Consider the following 23,017-nt stretch of genomic DNA (forward strand, 5'->3'; position numbering starts at 1 on the left):
GCGGCACGGGTCTGGGAAGGCCAGCCTAGTCAGACAGCTCGGCACGGGTTTGGGGGAGGCCAGAGGAGCCGCTGTTGAGAGACGAGGGCGGGCGCGCTGCACTGACTCCCTGACAGCTGGATGTCACGGCGTGGTGTGCCGGAACAAACCCACCGGATTGTCGGGGTGCATGCTGATTCTGTGTCCTGTTCCCGTCACCGCACCCACAGCAGTTGACTCAGCAGGCTGTCAGCTCTCCGCCGTTTTGTACTTACAACATCCAGTCCGACAGATCCTATCTGATAAACGTCACATCGTCTACGCTTCGCATCACTTTCGGACCTCAAGCTCTGCAGCGCAGCAAAAAATCGTCCGGAGACGCGTTTCTGCGTGATTAGCCGTCACCAAAAAGGAAAACAGTTGTGACAGGTGCAGGATTGCGGGCGCAGTTTTGTAACGAGCCGGCCGTCTCGGCCAATCCTTTCCGTCCGTCTCATCATCGCAGCCATCAATCTGCGGGACGCACGCGGCTTTCATTGGCCGCCGGTGCCACAATGGCGGCCGCCGATAGAATCGGGGCCGACACACGTACCCGAGTGACGGGCCGACGCACGTCCGAGGGACCGAGTGACGGGCCGACACACGTCCGAGGGCCCGAGTGACGGGCAGATACGCCGTGTTTTGGCAGGTGGACAGCGGCTACCGAGGCGGTTTGAAAGGCGTCTGAACAAGCAGCAAATTATCTCACTGACGGCTGGATGGGATGTGGGTGTGCTAATCTTTCGTTAAAGTAATTATTTGTTCTCAATTGTCAATTGTTGTGAATCTTTGAAAAGGACAATGACCTGTCGATAACGCCTTTGGTTGACTGGAGACTGAACTTGGGTATTAATTAAACACGATAAATCATATCTTCGTCTCTACCCTTGTTGGCCTGTACCGTACCTTTCGCCAGAAAACCTCATGTAATTTCAGATTTATTAAGTAAGTTTACTCGGTCATTTATTAGAAATAGATGCACTTGTATCAAGTATGTTATTGATATATTAGCAGAGGTGGGTAGCACTTGCCGTGGAGCATATGGTGCCTAATGCCTGTCCATCTTTATTTCATAAATCACTTAAATCATGCTTTGATTTTCCACGCGATTGATTGAGCTCTTACATGCAACGTTTCTAAGAAGATGATCAAAGCGTTGCAAACTGTTCGTTGAACAAGCATGTTAATAGCATATTATCACGTAGATACGGGAGAATGCAAAGAACGGTAATTGCATTATTAAGTCGACACGAATTGCCGGCTACTGCGATGGCATTCGTGACTCCTACTTGTTATAGACATGGCTAAAGCACATAACTTAACCCTATTAGTGGCAGGGGGGGTTGTTTTTATCCACCCCTCAGGTTTTTCGGGAATATCTCCGAAACCGCTGAAGCTACGATGCTGAAATTTTCTGACTTTTCCTACAACTAAATTGGGCACATTCCCTGAAAATTTCAAGTTCATAACTTTACCAGGGGCGGCTCCAGAGCACTGGGAATTGGGGGTCCCATTCGTGAAGCGAGTCATTTGGGCGAAGATCACGATGCTGCACCAGTTTTACGAACAGTGAATGAAAGGTATCATGTGATAACATATACAAAGCTATTGTGCATCCTCTTTTGACACGTTTTTGCTATAATAGGCGGATCCAGGCGTCCAAAAAGGGGGGTTATGTTTTACCTCCCAATATAGGTGCCCTGACACCGCCTATGCATGACCAATACAATTGTAGTCGTTCTCTCATAAGAAAATTGTAACATAACAAGACCATTACCACCCTTTTTAGAAACAGTACCAACAAAAACCTTATTTACTATACTTTTTGTGTACCCCCAATCTCAATGATCTGTATCCGCCTATGATTTTTGAAAATGCATATTTTTTAGGATCCATGTGGATTCCTGGTTCATTCTCTATCGATCGGCAAAAGTTGTGTTAAGATTGGTTCAGAAACCTGGCCGTGATAAACAGTCTAAAATGTATCTGCAATTTGCCCGTTTTTACCCCCCTCTACCCCCCTATTGACATTTTTTAATTTTTATTTTTTAGAAATGTAGATCACGTTGAGCGAAATCGAATGCCGTTTGAATTTTGAAAATCGGCCCGTTAGATCTCGAGATATCAAGGGGGGGTCGTAAACAGCCCCCCTGCCACTAATAGGGGGTAGCCAGGAGCCTGCCACTAATAGGGTTAAGTACCTACCTACTGCCTTATGAGCGCTTTTTGCCTAGCCACCGAACTTCCACCGGTCTCCGACCATTTTGCCTATATTGTTCACTATCCCATGCAACTCGGCTGGGTGCACTTCAGGCCCCGGTCGTATGAAATCCGTAAATACTACTGTGGTGCCTCCAGTGTAGCCCACGGTGTCATTCTCGGTATTATAACACTCCATATATAACGCGTCACGGGCCAAACGAGCTCCATGGAGCTCGTTTCCGCTGTAGCGAGCAATCACGACGGCACTTTAATAGTTTCTGAACTCTTTCTCGCGGCTCTAATAGCCAATACCTGGTGGTGGTGTTCCGTAAAATCCCATTCGGCGCGAGTCGTGCCGCCGAGTTAACTGCACGCTCTGCGGCTCGTTCCAGGGTGCACGCTATGCGGACGGCTCTGTGACGGTGCCGGTTACTGACGACGAACGATGGCCCGCCCGCCCATGGAGCTGTCCCCGCGGCGCCGGAGGCTGCTGCTGCTGCAGGCCATCGTTACCTGCTGGTCGATCGGACGGAGCGACGCCCTCACTCTGGGTGAGTTGAATGAGCATTGTGTTAGACGTTTTGAAATTACTTTTGAGCCCACTAAGATTTACTTCTTCAGCTTATTTGTATCTATAGTTGCATGATTGATATGTCTGTCTGATCAATCACTCATTCTAGCTGCCACCAACTGCTTGGGTTTTTACAACCTTCCTCCTGACAAACTTCCTCCCTTCTCTCTCAGACCAATGTGACCACGCGCTGGGGATGGAGTCGGGCGAGATCAACGACCACCAGATCAGTGCTAGCTCCTCGTACAACGAGAACAACGTGGGTCCGCACAGCGGCCGGATCCGCACTGAGCACCGCGGGGGTGCCTGGTGTCCTCAGCCGGTCATCACCAGCCAGGTGCACGAGTACTTGCAGATCGACCTGGGCCGGGTCACCGTCGTCACCGCCGCCGAGACACAGGGCCGCTTCGGTAACGGGCGCGGCGTCGAGTGGGCCGAGAAGTACGCGCTGCAGTACTGGCGGCCGGGCGCCGAGGGCGACACCGGCTGGAGGACCTACCGCAACGCCTCCGGGCACACGGTGATGGACGGCAACGTGAACTCGTACATGGCGCACAAGACGGTGCTGAACCCGCCGCTGATCGCGTCCAAGGTGCGCGTCGTGCCCAAAAGTGACCACCCGAGAACGGTGTGCCTGCGAGCCGAGCTGCACGGATGTCGGTACACAGGTACGTGGTGCGGGGTACACGGGTACATGGGATGAGTGCACGAGTACGGGGCCTTAGGTCGATTGGATAATGATATTGCAGCATTTGTCGCCCCAAAGGGAGTTAAAAGTTGACGTAACTTAGCATCTGTTTCCTTTCACTGGCTCTGCGTGTTGTTTGTTTTTATCGAGAGGAGAAGTTCCATTTAAGTATTTATTCGATCTTTGTCGTGGTTGGTAGTCCGGAAAGATTTGCTTTTGAACTTATTTAAGTCTTAAGTGGTTCTCTGGTAATCTCGAAACTTCTCAGTGTTGCTGAAACCCTGCAGAACGTAGTAGTTTCTTCTTTTGTGCTATGTTTTGCGGACAAAGTTTTTCGGTCACAAATGTTGACAGTCATTTACAGCAATTTCCGATGCAAAGTATTGAACATCGGTATGTTTCATCCGAAGTTAAATCCGAGTGACGTAAAATGATAAAAACTGAAACGTAACGTAAAAAATGAAGAAACGTAACGTATATCGATCGCGACTCGTCTCATCAATACTTGCTCCACGCCAAAACATTTACCATGTCCTTTCTGTTTCATTTCCAGCCGGCATCGACAGCTACAGCATGGACGTGCCGGACGCACGGTGGCCTGACCTGACCTACGACGGCGTCGGCTCGGCCAAGGTCATGAAGAACGGTCTGGGCCAGCTCACCGACGGTCATGTCGGCAACAACGACATCACAAGTGAGTCAGCGTGCTGCCTTTGTGCCTATTAGTGCATGCTAGTGCGTGCAAATACTTCTAGCCTGAAATGCTTAGTGCATTGTTTCTAGCTGTCCGATTCGGAAAAAGGGGGATCTGAGTCCAATGGATGCGGTAACTATATGTAGGAGCACTGACGCTTAAGAAGTTACCCCGATAGGCGAATATTCGGCTTCAAGAGGTCGATGTTAGTGGAAAATCGGAACTGAAACGGTAAACATCTCTCGGCGGCCGGTGCCGCTAGCGCGCTGCAGCAGAGAATTCTAAACAGCTATTAGCGAGGAATTCAAAGTTAAATGCGACTTATTTGTCACGTTGTTTAATAATGCTTCCTGGAATGTGTTTATGCTGATTTTCAATACTGTTATTTTCTTGTGGGGCAGGATACCTACAGTTTGGAGGAAAAATGCCAAGATTGACTAAAAAGTTTCTTCAGGAATTCAGCGTAATTTCTGTCCAATATGCATGCCGAAGCCAATGCTTTTGGCAAAATGTCTATGATAAAAATAAGCTTTGACGAGGGAGAGATGCACGGAAGCAATCACTTTGGAATTGAGTTATCCATGTTCAGCTCATCATTCGGACCACCTGTTTTTCCTGTCATCTTCGCAATTGGGTCAAAATGTCTCAGGCGATATCTCCACTAGCTTCCTCTGCCGCCTGCGTTAATCAATACCCTCACCCGGTCTCGGCTGGGCGCGCTGCACGCGTCACGTGCGGCGCGCCGGTCCCGGTGACACGCCGGTCGTCTATTTCTGCGTGCCGGGGGCATTCCTGCGCTGTGCCGCCTGCAGCAGCTGCGGGCGCCGCCGACCGAAATCCGCTGATGAACGATCGGTTGGCGCTGACATCGATTAGCGACCTGAATCAGCTGCACCCGGGGCCAGTGAGAGAGGCCGTACGCTCCCCAGATCTGTTGTCCAGTATTGGCTGTTAATGGCCGTCTGCACCCAAATCGCGTTATCGTTCATATCATGATCGATAACAAGACGCCAAACTCGCCAACGGAGCAGAATGTACGCGGTTATATAGGTATCCTGATTGTTGGCAATGCACACGACGTTCGGCATGAACAGTGTTTTGTTCGCAGTGCCTGCCGTGTTCGTCTGTCTGCTGTTTGCACTTCCCATCGGCCCGCCGACGCGGCGATTAGTGTTATGAGTTACGCCAGGTCCCCCTTTCTAGCGTCCGCACACACTGACGAACACTTCCCTTCCCCATGTCGCCGAACCCCCTCTCTCCCCACTCTCTCTCTCTCTATCTTTCCTCTCCCTCCCCCCTCTCTCTCCTCTCTCTCTCTCTCTCTCTCTCTCTCTCTCTCTCTCTCTCTCTCTCTCTCTCTCTCTCTCTCTCTCTCTCTCTCTCTCTCTCTCTCTCCCTCACTCTCCTCCCCGTCCGACGTCCGACTACGGGACGGGCGGGCCCGTCCCACGGTCCCTCTCTTGTTTGTCGGTTTCCTGGGGGTGTAGCTTTATTACCGCAACGGCCGTCCAGAACCAATAGCACCACCGTGGCCACAGACCACCCTCATATCCACTTTCGCGTTTGACGAGCGCTATCCCAGGAGGGTCGCCAGGTGTCCTTAGGGTGTGTTATTCCCCCACGACGGCGAAGTCCAAGTCGGCGCGGAGCCAAGCGTCTAAAGGCGGCGCGAAGCCAAGCGTCTATGTGCGCCTGTTCGGCGATGGCCGCGCTGAGCGGCCGCAGCTCTATGCACACAGCATTGGTTTGGTTAAGGGTTTGCCCATCTCCTTATTCGCTACCGCTTAAAATTGCCATTGTTCCATACATTTTTTAATGGGTCAACATGGTTCAGGCATGTGGAAGTGCCGCACCGATACGGTTCAGACGTACCCGGCGCATGAATGAGCCCACACGGTTCACGCATGTGTGGCTTGGTGCTGCGTCGATATGGTTCACGCATACCTGACGAACAGCGAGTTTATAATGATCAAAATGGTTCAGGCATGTTGAATTGCCTCTCCGATACGGTTCAGGCGTAACTGGCGCATAAATGAGCCCACATAGTTCACGCATTTGTGACGTGGTGCTGCTTCGATATGTTTCACGCATACCTGACGAACAGCGAGTTTTGTAATGGGTCATCATGGTTCAGGCATGTTGAAGTGTCTCACCGATACGGTTCAGGCGGGTTCAGGCGTACCGGGCGCATAACTGAGCCCACATGGTTCACGTATGTTTGGCTTGGTGCTGCGTCGATATGGTTAACGCATACCTGACGCACAGCGAGTTTTTAATGGATCAACCTGGTTCAGGCATGTTGAATTGCCTCCCCGATACAGTTCAGGCGTAACTGGCGCATAAATGAGCCCACATGGTGCACGCATGTGTGGCTTGGTGCTGCGTCGATACGTCGATATGGTTCAGACATACCTGGCGAACAGCGAGTGTTACTGTGTCAACATGATTCAGGCATGTTGAATTGCCGCACCAATACGTGTCAGAAATACCGGACGCGTAGATGAGCCCACATGGTTCCGGCATGTGTGGCTTGGAGCCGCGTCGATATGGTTCATGCATACTTTACGAACAGCTAATTTAACGGTCAACATGGTTCATGCATGTTGAATCGCCTCACCGATACGGGTCAGAGAACCGGGCGCGTAATCCAGCCGCCCACATGCTTCAGGCATTTTGGGCTGAGGGCCGCGTAGATATGATTCAGGCATCACGACGAACAACGCATTTAACTGTCAACATGATTCATGCATGTTGAATTGCCGCACCTCTACTGGTCAGGCGTACCGAGCGCCTAAATGAGCCCACATGATTCAGGCATGTGTGGCTGGGGGCCGCGTCGATATGGTTCATGCATACCTGACGCACAACGGATTTAACTGTGTCAACATGATTCATGCATGTTGAATCGCCGCACCGATGCGTGTTAGAATACCGGGCGCATAAATGGGCCCACATGATTCAGGCATGTTTGGTTGGGAGCTGCGTCGATATGGTTTAGACGTACCTGACGCACGACGGATTTAACTGTCAACATGATTCATGCATGTTGAATCGCCTCATCGATACGGGTCAAAGAACCGGCGTATGTGAGCCCACATGATTCAAGCGTGTGTGGCTGGGAGCCACGTAGAAATGGTTCAGGCATGCCTGACGAACAACGAGTTAGCTGTGTCAACATAATCATGCATGCATTTCCGTACCGCTACGGGTCAGAGAACCGGTGTAGGGAAGCCCACATGATTCGGGCGTGTGTGGCTGGGAGCCGCGTAGATATAGTTCAGGCATACTTGACGAACAACGAATTTAGCTGTGTCAACATGATTCATGCATGTTGCATTTCCGCGCCGATACGTGTCAGAATACCGGGCACATAGATGAGCCCACATGATTCAGGCATGTGTGGCTGGGAGCCGCGTCGATGTGGCCTCACGCCGATATGTTTCAGGCATACCGGTTGCATGAATGCTCCCACGTAATTCAAGCGCGTGTGTCTTGTAGCCGCGTCGGTACGGTTCAGGCATACCTGACGAATAGCGAATTCTAACTGGGTGAACATGACTCATGCATATTTGGCCAATCGATTCTTCACGCCGGTAAGGTTCAGGCATACCGGGTTACGGTTCAGGCATACCTGACGAGCAGCAAATTTAACTGGGTCAAACTGGGTCATGCATGTTTGATAGATCAATTTCTCACGCCGATATGGGTCAGGCAGACAGGGCGCACAAATGAGCTCACGTGATTCGGGCGCGTGTGGCTTGTAAGCCGTGTCGGTACGGTTCAGTCATATCCGACGAACAGTGATTGAACTGGGTCAACATGGTTCATGCATGACCAATCGCTTCTTCACGCCGATATGGGTCAGGCATTCCGGTCGCTTAAATGGGCGCTGCGTCCATTGTCCTCCCTGACTGCGTGAGGGGTTATCCTGTGCAAATATCTCCCGACCGACTGCTGGAGTCGTGGGTCCCTCCCCAGTGTTATCGGACAAAAGGTCAACCACTTGGCCCCACAGAGGTGACCCCTGCGTCCCTCCCGCGCCTTCCCCTCCCCCTTTTGAACTGGCGGTGGTTTTACACGCCGCGACGTCCGGCGGCGGTGTCACGACGTGACGTAACGGCTCTATTATTGCTGACGGCCGAGTGTTGGCCGCCCGACCGGTGGGCGCGCGCAGCGGAATGGGTGGGGGGAGCCCCGTCGCGGGAACACAGTTGGCACTCCCCGGCGGCCATCACGGCGATGTTTTGATGTGTGCATTTGTTCTGGTGACGTCACCCGGCACCCAACGAATAGCCTCATTGGCTCCATCTTAGTCAGGCGGGGCGCCGCGTCGATATGGTTTAGGCATACCTGACGAACAGCGAATTTAACTGACAACATGATTCATGCATGTTGAGTCGCCGCATCGGTACGGTTCAGGCGTACCGGGCGCATAGATGAGCCCACATGGTTCAGGCATGTGTAGCTTGGCGCTGCATCGATATGGTTCATGCATATCTTACGAACAGCGAGTTGTACAGTGTCAACATGATTCATGCATGTTGAATTGCCGCACCGTTACGGTGCAGTCGTACCCGGCGCATGAATGAGCCCACATGGTTCAGGCATGTGTGGCTTGGCGCTGCGTCGATATGGTTCAGGCATATCTGACGAACAGCGAGTTTTTACTGTGTCAACATGATTCATGCATGTTGCATTGCCGCACCGATACGGTGCAGTCGTACCGGGCGCATAGATGAGCCCACATGGTTCAGGCATGTGTGATTTGGCGCTGCGTCGATATGGTTCAGGCATATCTGACGAACAGCGACTTTTACTCTGTCAACATGAATCAGGCATGTTGCATTGCCGCACCGATACGGTGCAGGCGTACCCGGCGCATAAATGAGCCCACATGGTTCAGGCATGTGTGACTTGGCGCTGCGTCGATATGGTTCAGGCATATCTGACGAACAGCGAGTTTTACTGTGTCAACATGATTCGTGCATGTTGCATTGCCGCACCGATACGGTGCAGGCGTACCCGGCGCATGAATGAGCCCACATGGTTCAGGCATGTGTGGCTTGGCGCTGCGTCGATATGGTTCAGGCATATCTGACGAACAGCGAGTGTTTACTGTGTCAACATGATTCAGGCATGTTGCATTGCCGCACCGATACGGTGCAGGCGTACCCGGCGCATAGATGAGCCCACATGGTTCAGGCATGTGTGATTTGGCGCTGCGTCGATATGGTTCAGGCATATCTGACGAACAGCGACTTTTACTCTGTCAACATGAATCAGGCATGTTGCATTGCCGCACCGATATGGTGCAGGCGTACCCGGCGCATAAATGAGCCCACATGGTTCAGGCATGTGTGGCTTGGCGCTGCGTCGATATGGTTCAGGCATACCTGACGAACAGCGAGTTTTACTGTGTCAACATGATTCATGCATGTTGAATTGCCGCACCGATACGGTGCAGGCGTACCCGGCGCATAGATGAGCCCACATGGTTCAAGCATGTGTGGCTTGGCGCTGCGTCGATATGCTTCAGGCATATCTGACGAACAGCGAGTTTTACTGTGTCAACATGATTCATGCATGTTGCATTGCCGCACCGATACGGTGCAGGCGTAACCGGCGCATAAATGAGCCCACATGGTTCAGGCATGTGTGGCTTGGCGCTGCATCGATATGGTTCAGGCATATCTGACGAACAGCGAGTTTTACAGTGTCAACATGATTCATGTATGTTGAATTGCCGCACCGATACGGTGCAGGCGTACCCGGCGCATAAATGAGCCCACATGGTTCAGGCATGTGTGACTTGGCGCTGCGTCGATATGGTTCAGGCATATCTGACGAACAGCGAGTTTTACTGTTTCAACATGATTCATGCATGTTGCATTGCCGCACCGATACGATGCAGTCGTACCCGGCGCCTGAATGAGCCCACATGGTTCACGCATGTGTGGCTTGGCGCTGCGTCGATATGGTTCAGGCATATCTGACGAACAGCTAGTTTTAATGTGTCAACATGATTCATGCATGTTGCATTGCCGCGCCGATACGGTGCAGGCGTACCCGGCGCATAAATGAGCCCACATTGGCCCACATGGTTCAGGCATGTGTGGCTTGGCGCTGCGTCGATATGGTTCAGGCATATCTGATGAACAGCGAGTTTTACTGTGTCAACATGATTCATGCATGTTGAATTGCCGCACCGATACGGTGCGCATAAATGAGCCCACATGCGATATGGTTCAGGCAAACCGATCGCCAAATGCGCCCGTGTACCTGACGAACAGTGAATTTAACTGGGTCTACATGGTTCATGCATGTTGATTGTTGCTGCTCTGCACCGGTATGGGTCAGGCATACCGGGCGCATTAATGAGCTCACACGATTCAGCCATGTGTAAAAGCAGCGTCGGTACGGTTCTGTTGTACCTGACGAACAGCGAATTTAGCTGGGTCAACATGTTTCAGACATGTTGGTTCTCCGCTCTGTGTTACTGTGACATGGACGACGAGCCGGTATATACATTCATACCCAGATGGAGCGGGTGGTATTGTATCAGTTATTCACTATCAATGACTCTGGACACACACATCTGCCATGTGCGTCTCTGCACCACGGTCTATCCCACTGGTATTGATTCGTTCACAGCATCAGCATAATCCATTCGCTTGACTCTTCGGCGAGTCAGCCATGCAGGCAGCAGGCTCCTTATATGACTAGTATCGCTAGCACGCTAGCCTGACTTACCGGCCATGTCCGTCTCCCTTGATCCCCCTCTGCTGAGCACCAGGTACTCTGTCGCTCCACAAACCTGTCTCCCGGCCTTGTCTACTTTTCCTGCTCGCTCGTTTCACAGCTCTTAGCTCGACGCTCGATTCCCACTCTCTCGCTTTGTCCGTCACCTCTGCGACCGCACGATCGTTTTCCACAGCCTGTCGCTTCGTTTCCACCCTTCCGCACTGTCCGCCGTCTCTGAGCGCGCGCCTTGGACTGCCCGACCTGTTTTGCGGCCTGTGTACTGTGCGTGTCTTATCTCGCCTCGGCCGAAGCCCGGTCCCCTCCCCCTGGACCCGGGTCGTCAACCGCGCCACGACTCGGGTCTCCTCCCACCCCTCTGCCCCTCCCTCCCTCCTCGTGCTGGCCATCCTCCGCTCACTATATTCGAGCCCCAAATCAAGCTATTAGCGACCTGAATCAGCTGCACCCGGGGCCAGTGAGAGAGGGATGGCCGGCAATTAGCGGGTGACGAGAAATCGGTGACCCGGCTGGTCGACAGGGCACTGAAAGATGGCTGACCGGGCTCTCTGACGTGGTGAACCACCAGAGGTTGAATGACAGCGTAGAAATATGTCGGAGAAACGGGCCAACCGAATGTGTTGTTTGTTTGTTTTTGTTTTGTTGGGTTAGGCCCTTTCGGTCGACAAGACCATTGCAGAGCCGGAAGGATGATAGGAATTAGGGGGAGACATTGGTCTGGGCAGGCACCCTAGTGAGTCGCCGGGGCTGAGCCCGTCCAGAGGACAGGCCACCCAGCCCCAAGGCACTCACTGCACCCGGCTACGGGGTGCGCTCCCTCAGGAGCAGCGGTGCCGCTCCAAGGGAGCAGCCCGCATGAGATAAAGTTGCCTGTCCAGCCCGGAGGGGGGTTGCGGCGTGGAGGAGAAAGATTTCAGTATCCTGAGGATAGAAGCACGGATAGGTGAATGTGTTGTGTGGTTAAGGGCATTTGAGCTATCCCAAGATAACTTTGATGAGAGAAAAGAAAAATCATGTTTGAAACTGGGGAAGAGCAGAGGAAGACAGAGAAAGAGAAGGAGAGAAAAACAGATGTTTTTGTGGTTTGCATTGCAAGTTTTGAAGCATCGACTGTTGGCATTGCTTCTGATGTCCAATGAAAATACTTATGTCTGTTATGAATGTACAAAGTTCTCCATTTATCAGGTCCGATGTAGCTCCGGTAGAGTTTGTTCAGATCATGTCAAGATCAGTAGGTGGAACTGATCAGCATTCATCAGGGAAGATCAGCCGAACACTGTTTACAAATGGACCATTAGGGACTGAAACTCATTTTGTTTAAATATTGGTGTTTGCTATGCAAATAAAACTGGTAGTTGGCACGAATTTTTCACTCAGCCTGCTGCGAATAATGAATTTTTCTGACGGGCTTTCATGAACAACAATAAAATCAACGAGTTTCAGTCGCTTAAAGCAAATTGCAATATCGAACGTTTTTTATTGTAATGCACAAATAATTCACACTGTAAGCAAGCAGCTCAATCATTCTAAAGCTTTACCTTCTGTTATACTGCAAGTCCCGATAGTGAATCAGCCTGCTGGCGAGTTTTATGTTCCATGCCTGCTTTATCACGTGTTTCGAGCGGCGCGCGCTCCCGGGGCGTTATCTCTGGCCCGCAGTTAATCATGCTCAGCCGAGGTGGCTCAGAGTGGATTGGCCGCATACGTGCCGCCGTTCAATCTACTTACCGACGGTCGTTACCCGACTGTTAATTGCACCACGTGACCGGAATTGATCGTCCAAGTCGATACCCGATTACCAAAGTTTGTTTTATCCGAGCTTCCGCCGAAATTGCCTGGCTGGGTGTAAAGAAGAAACTAAGCGTAACGACCGAACTAACATCAGTGCGCCTGAATTATTCGGCTATATCATAAAAGCAGTGCAGCGCAGTGGTAATATTTGCTACCTTGGTAAAAGCAAATATTGAAATGCCGCTTCGCTTGCTGAGCAGCTTTGAAATGGCGCGCACTTGTTTCGTTCGACCTCCGTTTTATAAATCCCTGTTTTCTTGTGAGCTAGGACTTTGATTCTATCAGCGAGCCTATTTCCTCCAATGTCAACAAGCTGCACAGAACTGAAAAAGCTTTGAGCGCAGCACCAAACATGCCGGGATTCTGAGGCATTCAGTCAATCGTCCACCGGCAATAGCCTTGATCTGATCATCTGGAACGACATCAGTTCGGAGAAACAAGTCTGTCCCGGGTACCAGAGACCAATTTCGTCCCTCTGAATTGTCATGTGACTGAATTCACTGTCCCTGATTTTGACACGTGGCTGTTCTAACCACACGTGGCGTCCTATGACACACGGCTGACCCGTGGCTGACTCGTGGCTGACCCGCGTCTGACCCGTGGCTGACCCGCGTCTGACCCGTGGCTGACCCGTGGCTGACCCGTGGCTGACCCGCGTCTGACCCGCGTCTGTCCGTGTCGACAGGACCCGAGTGGGTGGGCTGGCGGAGGACGGCCGGCCAGACCGTCACCATCACCTTCCGCTTCAGCGGACTCAGGGAGCTGGAGGCGGCCACCTTCTTCGTCAGCAACCACTTTACGGCCAACGCTAGGGTGAGTCGGGGAGAGCTGCCAGGTCCTCCAGGGTGAGTCAGGGAGAGCTGCCTGGTCCTCCAGGGTGAGTCAGGGAGAGCTGCCCGGTCCTCCAGGGTGAGTCAGGGAGAGCTGCCCGGTCCTCCAGGAGAGTCGGGGACTCGTGCGGCCCTCCAGGGTGATAGGGGCCAGCCTGTGCCCCTCCTACAGGGTGACGTGGAGCCCTCTGAGCACATAAGGGTCCTCAAGAGTGAGGTGGGAGATGCCTTTGGAGTACTGATGGCGAGGTGTGGTAGAGACATTAATATGAGCACAGTTTATGATATTCGGAAACATCAACTAGGCGTGTTCCCACTCGCCGTCAGTATCAGGGTGCGGTATAAGTTACAACATAATGTGGAAGTGACTTGGCTTTTGATATTTTCACACCTCGCTGCTCATTATCCACAAGTCACAACAAAGCCGCAGTGCAAATTAATTATCCTTTACCGAGATGTGGTAAACAAATAAGATATCCACACGAATTATCCGCAAATTATCATCGTCCTAACATCAATTACCATCGTAGTTTGAAAGGGCTAAGACAAAAACTTCCATCTTCTCACCAGCCAGTCCTATTCGATTCGACAAGCCCAGTGTAAAACTCGACGGTCTCAGGCTTACATCAGACCACTGCGCGGTAGCACCCCGCTAAGTGACTGTGCACACACGACTGACGAGTGCGAACGGCACACATCAATTCACATTCACCCGAGGTCCATCGCCGGCGCGGTCACTGCCAATCCTCGGTTACAGCTCTTTGTCAAGCCATCGAACTGCGATGGGTGATCACGATTATGCAGTATCGTTTTATTACAGTTTAGTAGTCGCGATTAACTGCACATTCAGCGGTGACTTGAAGGGAGCCGACGGTTGGCTGCTATCGCTAGCCATCTGAAACGAGCTTCATCGCCCTCTCATAAACAGATGACCGTAAAACCAAATTAGTCGCGCCCATCTCATATGTGCCTATTGTTTGACCTCTGACCACAATACGGTGTGCCCCGCCCCCGAGTGTGGTGATGGCCGGTTTGTGACCTCACCGTGACCTGCAGCTTATCCGTGACCTCGTCGTGACCTCCGACTGACCCGTGACCCCGCCCGCTACCCGTGGCAGATATTTTCGGAGGCGGCCTTGCGTTTCTCTCTGGACGGAGAGGTTTACACGGACACTGCCGTGAAGCTGAGGCCGGACGCGGACCGTATCTTCGAGGACTCTCGTGAACTGCGGATTAGTCTGCATCGTCAGGTGGCGCGGTTTGTCCGCATCGACCTGACCGCCGCTGACACCTGGACACTCATCTCCGAAATCAACTTCGAGGGCGGTGAGTGTTCAATGCGTATTCCTCTCTAAACGCCATTTTAAATTGCTAACAGATATTATCGTGTGAGCTGCAGTGTGCTGTCTTTCGTAATCTATCCCCCGAGGCATTGTTTTAGACCACGATGCTGTTTTTGTCCCTTGTGGGTTAATTAACCCTCGCCCGTAAACGGCGATCTGCCACCTTCGCCCATGCAGGGGGGGGGGGGGGGGTTGGTGCAACCCCCCTTGGCGTTTGAAAACGGAGCGTCGTAGAGCTTAGCGGAAAAGACCAACGGATTGCTCTCGCCGAGATCTCGCGATTGGTGGTATATTTTTTGGTCCTAGGTCAACATTTGACCTACTTTTGACCGGTCAAAGGTCAAATTTTCGGAAAAATAGATTTTTTTCAACTTTCCGCGGCGATTGCGGCAAAACGATGGGAGATATCGACTTGAAACCTTCACTATCGTGTTCCTTGATCAATTCTCTATCGTTTGGTATGTATTTCGTTTCCCTAGCTCTAAAAATGGCGCGTTGGGAGCGCCGGAAGTCGGCAAGGTCACAGTCGGCGGCAGAAATTCGAAAAATCAAAATTTAAATTTTTGAAATCTGATTGTATTTTTGGATTTGGAAGGTCCATTTGCTCCCTATAGAAGCTAATATTGCTGCATATTCCCATTGAGGTGACAAGAATTAACAAAATAGTGGTTCGGGCGCTTTTCAAAAATAGTACCGGACGCTGTTCCTCTTGTGACGTCATAGCTCCGTGACCTGACCTGACCCGGTCAAGTTTCTTATACCATATGATAGCCAATACTTGCCCCAACATGCATGGGAAGTTTCATCACGATCCATCAACCGATGTCCGTACCACCGGCAGGAAACCTTGGGCGTTGGCACTCAGTTTGTGAAAATCCGGCCGGAGGCTGTTCCCTTTGTGACGTCATAACTCCGTGACCTGACATGACCCGGTCAAATGTTTTTTATCAAAAGATGCGCAAGGTTTGCCCCATAAGGTACCTAAAATTTGGCGGCGCTGCGCGCCGCCGTTTTTGCACTATTTCCGAAAAACCTCAGGGGGGGGGGTTGCACCAACCCCCCCCCTACATGGGCGAGGGAAGGTCGGGGTAAATGAGGCCAACATGGGATCTCATTTAGAGAGGGAGAGAGGGAGCCGTGTCATTCTCTATAGTTTGTTTTGACGCCAGATATAAACTGGTCTGAGTGACGCTGTCGGCCGTATATTCCGCCCCGTGACCTGCTATAGCGCCCGGGGTCGTCACAGGACGCGACCCCGGGTCACAGCCTCCACCTTTATAGTCGCACTATCCCGGCTTAGAGCAGCGACGCCGCTTTCAGCGTTTGATCCCGAATAGTGATCTGCGATCAGATAAGGTTTCCGTTCATGCACGGGCCGCGCCGTAAAATGTTTACTATCGCCCTGACCCTATTGCGTTACGGCTCTGCCTGTCCAACCCCATTGGTTTCATGTATCGATTGGGGCCAGTTTTTACCCCCACGCATGATGAGCGTTTCGGACCTCGGCGGGTCGCCTGGGGGGGGGGGGGGGTCAGACCGCCGCCGCGGCGACGGCGGTGACTCTGTCGTCATCGATGCGTTCCCAGCTGCGCCGGCCGGCTCATGCGGTCGTTTTTGTGCCGATCAAAGCTAACGTCGGTCGTAACTCAGCCGGGGCCCGTAAGCCAAACAAGCGGCGGCGGCGGCGGCGCGCCCGTCTGCGGGCCGCTCTGCGGTGACCCAGAGAAAGACCCCCTCCCCGTCCCCCTGGCAGAGGGTGAGGGGGACAGAGGCGTGCACGGTCGCCGGAATTTAGTGCTGATGGCAGCTGTGTCGCCGGCTGGGCATGGATCTCACTCAATATCGGAGAATCACGATCGCCACCTGCTGCGGGAATGAGTCGCCCCGAGTTCCGAAAAACGGACCACCGAGAGACATATCGCAGAGCCGCTGCTGATACTCCTCGCGCAGCGAAATGGAACTTCTCTAATCATTCGAGAACGCAATCATTCCAAACAGAATGAGATTCGGATGGGGAGTTTTCCATTGGCCTGTCGTCAGAATCTATCTTCGCTCTCGCGCTCAGTGACTCGATCCGTTGAGGCTCTCGCGTAGGCAATCAAATAGCAGAAAATGAACGCGCTAAATTATGCATACTGACTCTGCAATTTGCATAATTAGGGGTTCAGATTTAGTGTTGCTGTAGGATCCTGTGAAGGGAAGGATCTTCTGTGGAGTGATAAAGCTAAGAAGATACCGGGAACGGGCACAGGGCTCAAATGGCATTGGTTAGGCTCCTTCGTAAAGATTCGCCCACCGAATAAAATCGTGTGCAGATTAAGCTCGAAGTTCATTAACATCTGACTTCTTTTTATAATGAGCTAATGCGAAACAAAGCCGAATACTCTGATCTGATCAACAATCGTTATAATTAAAAAATGAACAAAGCTTATTAACCCTAATACAAATCGCGTGTCATGTAAGTCCCCTCACTGACCAGATGACACGCGCGATAACCACGAACACACGTTCCCGTCACAACAAATTGGCCGGGACGCGCGTCCCCTGATTTCCGCGTCCCATCGATCTCATCACCGGCCGGCAGGGGGAGGGGGAGGTTAATCCCAATCAGCAGGTGTGTCTCCAGCTGGCCGCTCTGTGACCCTAATCTGACCCTCTGTCCTCTCCCCAGCACCGTCCACCGCCAACATTACGCACCTGGTCGCTGCGGGCGGCGCGGCGGCGGCCGGCGGTGATGACGGCGCGGCGCCGCCCCCCGGTCCGGCGGCGGCCGACGCCGGCGGCTCGGCGGCGCCGCTGGCCGTCATCCTGGGAGTGCTCGGTCTGGTGCTGCTGCTGCTCTCGGCCCTGGTCGGGTATGTGGTGCGCGCCGGACGGCGGAGGAAGGTCGCCGGCGGGCCGAGTCCCACGCCGCTGCCGCTGCCGCGCACACTCAACATGAAGGAGCTGCGGCTGAACATGCACCTGGCCGCCGGGCCCGGCTACGCCCGGTCCCACGGCGACGTGTACGGACCGCTGCCAGCCGAGGAGGACAAGGTGGGCCTGTGTGGCTCCGAGCCGTACCGGGTGGTCCGGTTGAACCCCGACTATAACACGACCGGACAGAGGACGGCGCGGCGCGACCAGCGGACCCCAGGTCAGTCCTCAACCACTCACCCAGCACGGGTCTCATGAAAATGACGGGTCAGATCTACCGCCTATTACACGTCAATTTCTTCTTTGGACTCCGTTTGACAAATGCTCATTAGTGCGGTATTGGGTCAAGGTTAAAACGGTGACCAGGCTTTCAGTGACACCAACTACCGTTAAAATGCCAGTCATGTTTGGAACCCGTGGGATCGGCCGAACGCACCCGACATTTCGGAGCTCTGCTCTGATATACCGGGTCACGAGTTTGGAAATCAGAAAGGTCTGCCTGATGAGGCCATTGTCCGGGAGGTGAAAGGATACTGTGCGTGAAACGGTGTGCGCTGACCAGCGCGACAGTGCCGGCCCAGTTCAGGGCGATAAATCACCGAGACGCATAAATAACAATCAACACGGTGACCGCACCTGTGTGTTCCGGGCGCAGGCATGAGTTAGCCGTATTCCACCCACAAGTCCCACTTGACACTATATTCCGTCGTATCGGCCGCTATATCTTATTAGTGCTATCACGAGCCGGCTGTAACGTATGCAACTCCAGCTTTGTATTTTGCTGGGTCGGTCTCTGCCTGCTCGTTGTCGTACATGCGACCAGCCATCAAATTTACCGCCCTCCCCCACAGACACCTCCTACGACTACGCCGTTCCCGTCGACAACGACACGCCACCGCCGCCGTTCACCGACTGCGTGCCGGCGGCGGGGCGCAGCCCGGCCGACCCGTGGGACAACCCCAGCTACAAACAGTCGCCGAGCGGCACCACCCAGTCCAGCAGCCAGCCGTCGCTCTGTAACCTGGCCGAGCTGCTGCCGCCGCCGCCGCTGCCGCCGCCGCCGCCCGAGCCGCCGGCCGCCGCCACCCTGTCGCGCCGCCGCCGCGTGCTGGCCCGCTCCGTGGAGGGCGTCACCGGCACCTGCGTGTGGCAGACCAGGAGGGCTGACGTGGGCCTGGCGGACGTGCGAGAGGTCGGAGCCGACATGATCAAGAGGAGAGAGAAGATCGGAGAGGGACGCTTCGGAGAGGTGAGTCACCAGACGCTGAGGCGGGGAGTGATGACCGCTGAGTTTTACTGGGATGTTTTCTTTTTTCATTCGTGTAATATCGTTTACCAAAGCCGATGTGCCACCACGGAATTCATAGCGGAGCTAACAGAGCCTTCCCTCGTCCCTTGCGTGTCGTAAGTCGAAATGAAACGCCCGCTTCGCATCCCATTCCCAAAGTTATAACACCTCGCTCCCCTGCCGGCGGCTCCGTTTCAGATATTCTCGTGCGAGGTGCACTTTCCGTCGTCTCCGGACAGTCCGTACCAGGCGCCGTCGCGGCTGGTCTCGGCGCGCTGTCTGCGCACCTCAGCCACCGGGGACGCGGCCTGCCGGCTGCGCGCCGAGGCCGAGCCCCTCAGCCGCGTCTCCGACCCGCACGTCACCCGCCTGCTGGGCGTGTGTACGATGGACGAGTCGCCCTGCCTGCTGGTGGAGTACATGGAGCGCGGCGACCTGAACCAGTTCCTGCGGAGGACGCAGCTCGACCCGGGCAGGCCCAGCCAGCGACCGCTAGAGTGAGTAACGCATGATGAGGCTTCAGTTCGTTTATTCGTTAGGCGCTTCGGTCCGCATGATGAGATGACGAGCTCGAACATGAGTTTGTTTACAAGTGCAATTAACCAACAGTTTCGGAAGTCCTTAAACGTTTGCACCGAAGTTCTTGTTCAGCCCGCCGTTCGCTCGAAATATTCGGGGCATGGCCCGTGGGAGAGTCGCTCGCGCTGGGTGGCCCTTTATAGTGCTGGCTTCCGTGTTTGGCCGGTCCTCTATCACGGTGATTAGCTGTTTTTATTGGCTTTAATCGGACTCCCCACGATCTGACGCCCTTTCGAATCTCTCGGTCAGGGCCGGCGGCACGGCTTTACGATCCATTTTGTCGCCCGGATTGGACACTCTAAGTTGGACAGTTATCGACTCGGTTAAGTGCGTCGACCGTCGGCGAATGGAGCCGACTGCGGTCGGACACGACTCTGAATAAAACATGAAATGCATTCTCTGCCGTTAGAACTAGTCGTCGCGACTGGTCAGCACCAACTGAGTAGAAACGGGAGGGACGGACCGGGAACTTAACATCAGGCATTAAATGTCCCCTTTCTCGTCCTCCTCGGCAGGTACGGCTCTCTGATCTACATGGCCACCCAGGTGGCGGCCGGGATGAAACACCTGGAAACTCTGGGGATAGTGCACCGTGACTTGGCGGCCAGAAACTGCCTGGTCGGTCACCAGCTGCAGGTCAAGGTCGGCGACCTGGGGCCGAGCCGGGCCCAGTACGCCAGCGACTATGTCACGCTGCCCGACGGCCGGGTGGTGCCACTGCGCTGGCACGCCCCCGAGGCCCTCTTCACGGTGAGTTCGCCGCGCTGACGGCGGATTGGGGATCGGGCGGTGGGGACGGCTCCCAGCCGTGGTAGTTACGATACGGGATCGGTGAGAGGTGCCGGGTGTTTGTATCGGTGGTGCTATCGACCCGATCGCAGAAGTGGACAGCTTAGTGGTGTTTATGTCTCCCTCCGCGGGAGGATTCGGTGGGCATCTTTTGCCGAGCGGGCCGTTCGGCGTTCCTGCGGCGGTTTTTGTGCAGGCGCGCGATTGTCAGGTGCGGTTGGTGCCGGTGAGATCCTGGCGTTTTTACGGTGCCATCTGCTACTGTCCAGACGGCCGATTGTGGGCGACGACCACCGACTCATGGAGGCCTGTGGTGCCTTTGTTCGAACTAGCCTCTCTGTGTTCGCTTCATGTTCGTCACTTCTTGCTGGTTTTCGCTGAGCGTGAGTGCGGGTGTACATACGTGTCTGTGGTATACGATTGTGTACTTATAGCGACTGCGCTGTGCGTTGACCGTCTCTGGATGTGCCGCGCTGTGTTGTGGTGTTCCTTGGCCGCTGCGGGCCGTTTACCGTCCGCTGCCGACCCCACGCCGGCCCAGTCCCCGTGTAATCGGCCCCAATTGGTCTGTGCCACCACCTGCCCCGGCTGTGCCGTGTCGCCGCCGCGCTATCTCCAGCGACCAGTCGGCGCCGGTCGCCGCAGATGAGATGGTGGCTCCAGTCGGCCGGTCGCCGTCTCCGGAGACCTTATCGTCCACTGGGAGACCATGCGGGCCTTATCTGGTGGCTGCTTACCCCGTCTGGGTACCCAGCTCCGTTTAAACACGGGGTCAGACCCGCGGGCAGTGTCGCGGAAGGAGTTTTAGCGGCGCGCTGCTGGTTCCGAGGTGCCGGTGTGGATTTTGTGGACTGTTCTGAGTGCTGGCTGGGGTTTACGAGCGCTCATGTGGGGGTCGTTTGTTCCGAGTGCGGAGCCATTGATCTTGCGGCGAGAGCCGGTGACCCGGCCTGACCTTTGGTTGACCAGCACTGGCTCACTATGACTGCTAATGACCCTGAGTGCTATTGGTCGGGGTACTAAGGAAGCTTGTTATAACTTAGACCATTTTCCATGACCTATACCAACCTTTCATCACCTGTCCCTAAAGTTCACGGCCCTCTCTGACCCCTCTCCGCTGCTCTTCCTCAGGAGCAGTGCAGCTCGTCCTCGGACGTGTGGTCGTTCTCGGTGACCCTCTGGGAGATCCTGACCTGGTGTCGGCTCCAGCCGCTGGCGCACCTCTCGGACGCAGCCGTCACCGACCGGCTGGCCAGCTACCTGCCGCCGGTCAGCTGCGCGGAGCAGCTGCTCCAGCAGCCCAACGTCTGCCCCAGAGAGATCTTCGACCTGATGTGCGAGTGCTGGCGCGTCGACCCGACCGCGCGTCCCACCTTCGGCGAGATCCACATGTTCCTGCAGAGGAAAAACCTCGGCTTCGAGCCGGTCACTGACGGAACGTGATGGGACAGAGGGTGAGAAAAGGAGAGGGGCGAGGACAGAGATAAACTATGTGGACTGAGTGCGAGGCCCCGGTTTGAGTGTTCGGTGGTGGAGAAATGACAGCCCCGGCGAACGACTCGCTGATGCACCTTTATGCCGAGTGGACTTTCGAGCCGTGGCGAATCTAGCGGAAGGAACAAGTCGGGCAGCTTTGTGTCGGTCGGGACAGCCTGACGAACTCAGTGCGACTACTTCGTCACCTCGCTCACCGTTCCTGGGGCCCGGCGTCCGGTGACTGTTCCCGTCCCTCCCACCCAATGGATGTCGTACCGCTGGCTCCTCCCACCTTCAGCCTGTCTTCCATCCACCTGTTCCGCTTCGGGAGCATCATATCACGACAGCCGGCTGACGGTGACGGCCGGCTGGTGCGTCTTCAGAGCGTCCCGGTCCCGGCTCTGACATATCCCGCTCCCCGCGCGCCCCCGGCCCGCCTCAGTCGCCATATACCTGGTTGTGATACACGGGGCGCAGAGTTCGGCCCAGAGAAGCTAGCTCCTTATTTATGTGTTGTGCCCGAGCTCCGGAAGTGTTAGGGGCAAAGTGTAAAGATATCTATGAGAGGCTTTGTTGTTCGGTGTACGATGTATACGACGTCGTGGCGCTTCTTTGCTTCCGCATGCTATATTTATGACGATCTCATTTGTCAACCCTGGAGTTTTTCATCTATAAATATGCCGTGCCGCCGCGCCCCTTCAGTGCTGCGGCCTTGTTTCTGGTGTTTGTAAAATTTTAATCGACGTCACAATGATTGTGTCCCGGTATTCATCCGATTACTACCCACAACTGAAAGTGTTTGTAACAATGTAAGATGACCTTTTAAATGTAGGTAATTGTGTGGAATATTTTTCCACATCATACCAAATACATTCGATAACATCCTTAGCAGTGTTTGTGTTATAAACGATAATTTTTGCTAAAGAAACACGGACAAGAAGATCGACGGGTGTGTCGTAAAGGAGAAAAAGTGGGTAAATAATTCAAAAGCTGCAATGCCATCGATACCTCTCATAAGCCATAAGACCACATGGGATGTCATTACGCTCTCTCTCGCTCCACTTTCACACGCC

At 53.9% G+C, this 23,017-nt stretch overlaps 1 protein-coding gene across 2 annotated transcripts in view; it reads left to right on the forward strand.

Annotated features, from left to right (window-relative positions):
• The window catches only part of LOC122381084 (discoidin domain-containing receptor 2-like), a 42,403-nt gene extending 19,571 nt beyond the window's left edge, over window positions 1-22,832 (forward strand). The window contains exons 2-12 of one of the 2 annotated variants that reach the window (XM_043364858.1): window positions 2,613-2,771; window positions 2,965-3,021; window positions 3,094-3,459; window positions 4,033-4,173; window positions 13,409-13,536; window positions 14,672-14,879; window positions 17,568-18,032; window positions 18,664-19,061; window positions 19,299-19,597; window positions 20,195-20,429; window positions 21,600-22,832. In XM_043364858.1, the coding sequence (XP_043220793.1) occupies window positions 2,666-2,771; window positions 2,965-3,021; window positions 3,094-3,459; window positions 4,033-4,173; window positions 13,409-13,536; window positions 14,672-14,879; window positions 17,568-18,032; window positions 18,664-19,061; window positions 19,299-19,597; window positions 20,195-20,429; window positions 21,600-21,911 (2,715 nt within the window). In that variant the 5' untranslated portion in view covers window positions 2,613-2,665 and the 3' untranslated portion in view covers window positions 21,912-22,832. Of the gene's footprint in view, window positions 1-2,612; window positions 2,772-2,964; window positions 3,460-4,032; window positions 4,174-13,408; window positions 13,537-14,671; window positions 14,880-17,567; window positions 18,033-18,663; window positions 19,062-19,298; window positions 19,598-20,194; window positions 20,430-21,599 lie in introns of both variants that reach the window. The other variant, XM_043364857.1, reaches the window with a different exon arrangement.
• The last annotated feature ends 185 nt before the right edge of the window (window positions 22,833-23,017 follow it).

This window comes from Amphibalanus amphitrite, unplaced genomic scaffold, assembly GCF_019059575.1.
Source record: "Amphibalanus amphitrite isolate SeventyFive unplaced genomic scaffold, NRLGWU_Aamphi_draft 000113F_arrow, whole genome shotgun sequence".
In the NCBI taxonomy this organism is placed as follows: Eukaryota; Metazoa; Arthropoda; class Thecostraca; order Balanomorpha; family Balanidae; genus Amphibalanus; species Amphibalanus amphitrite.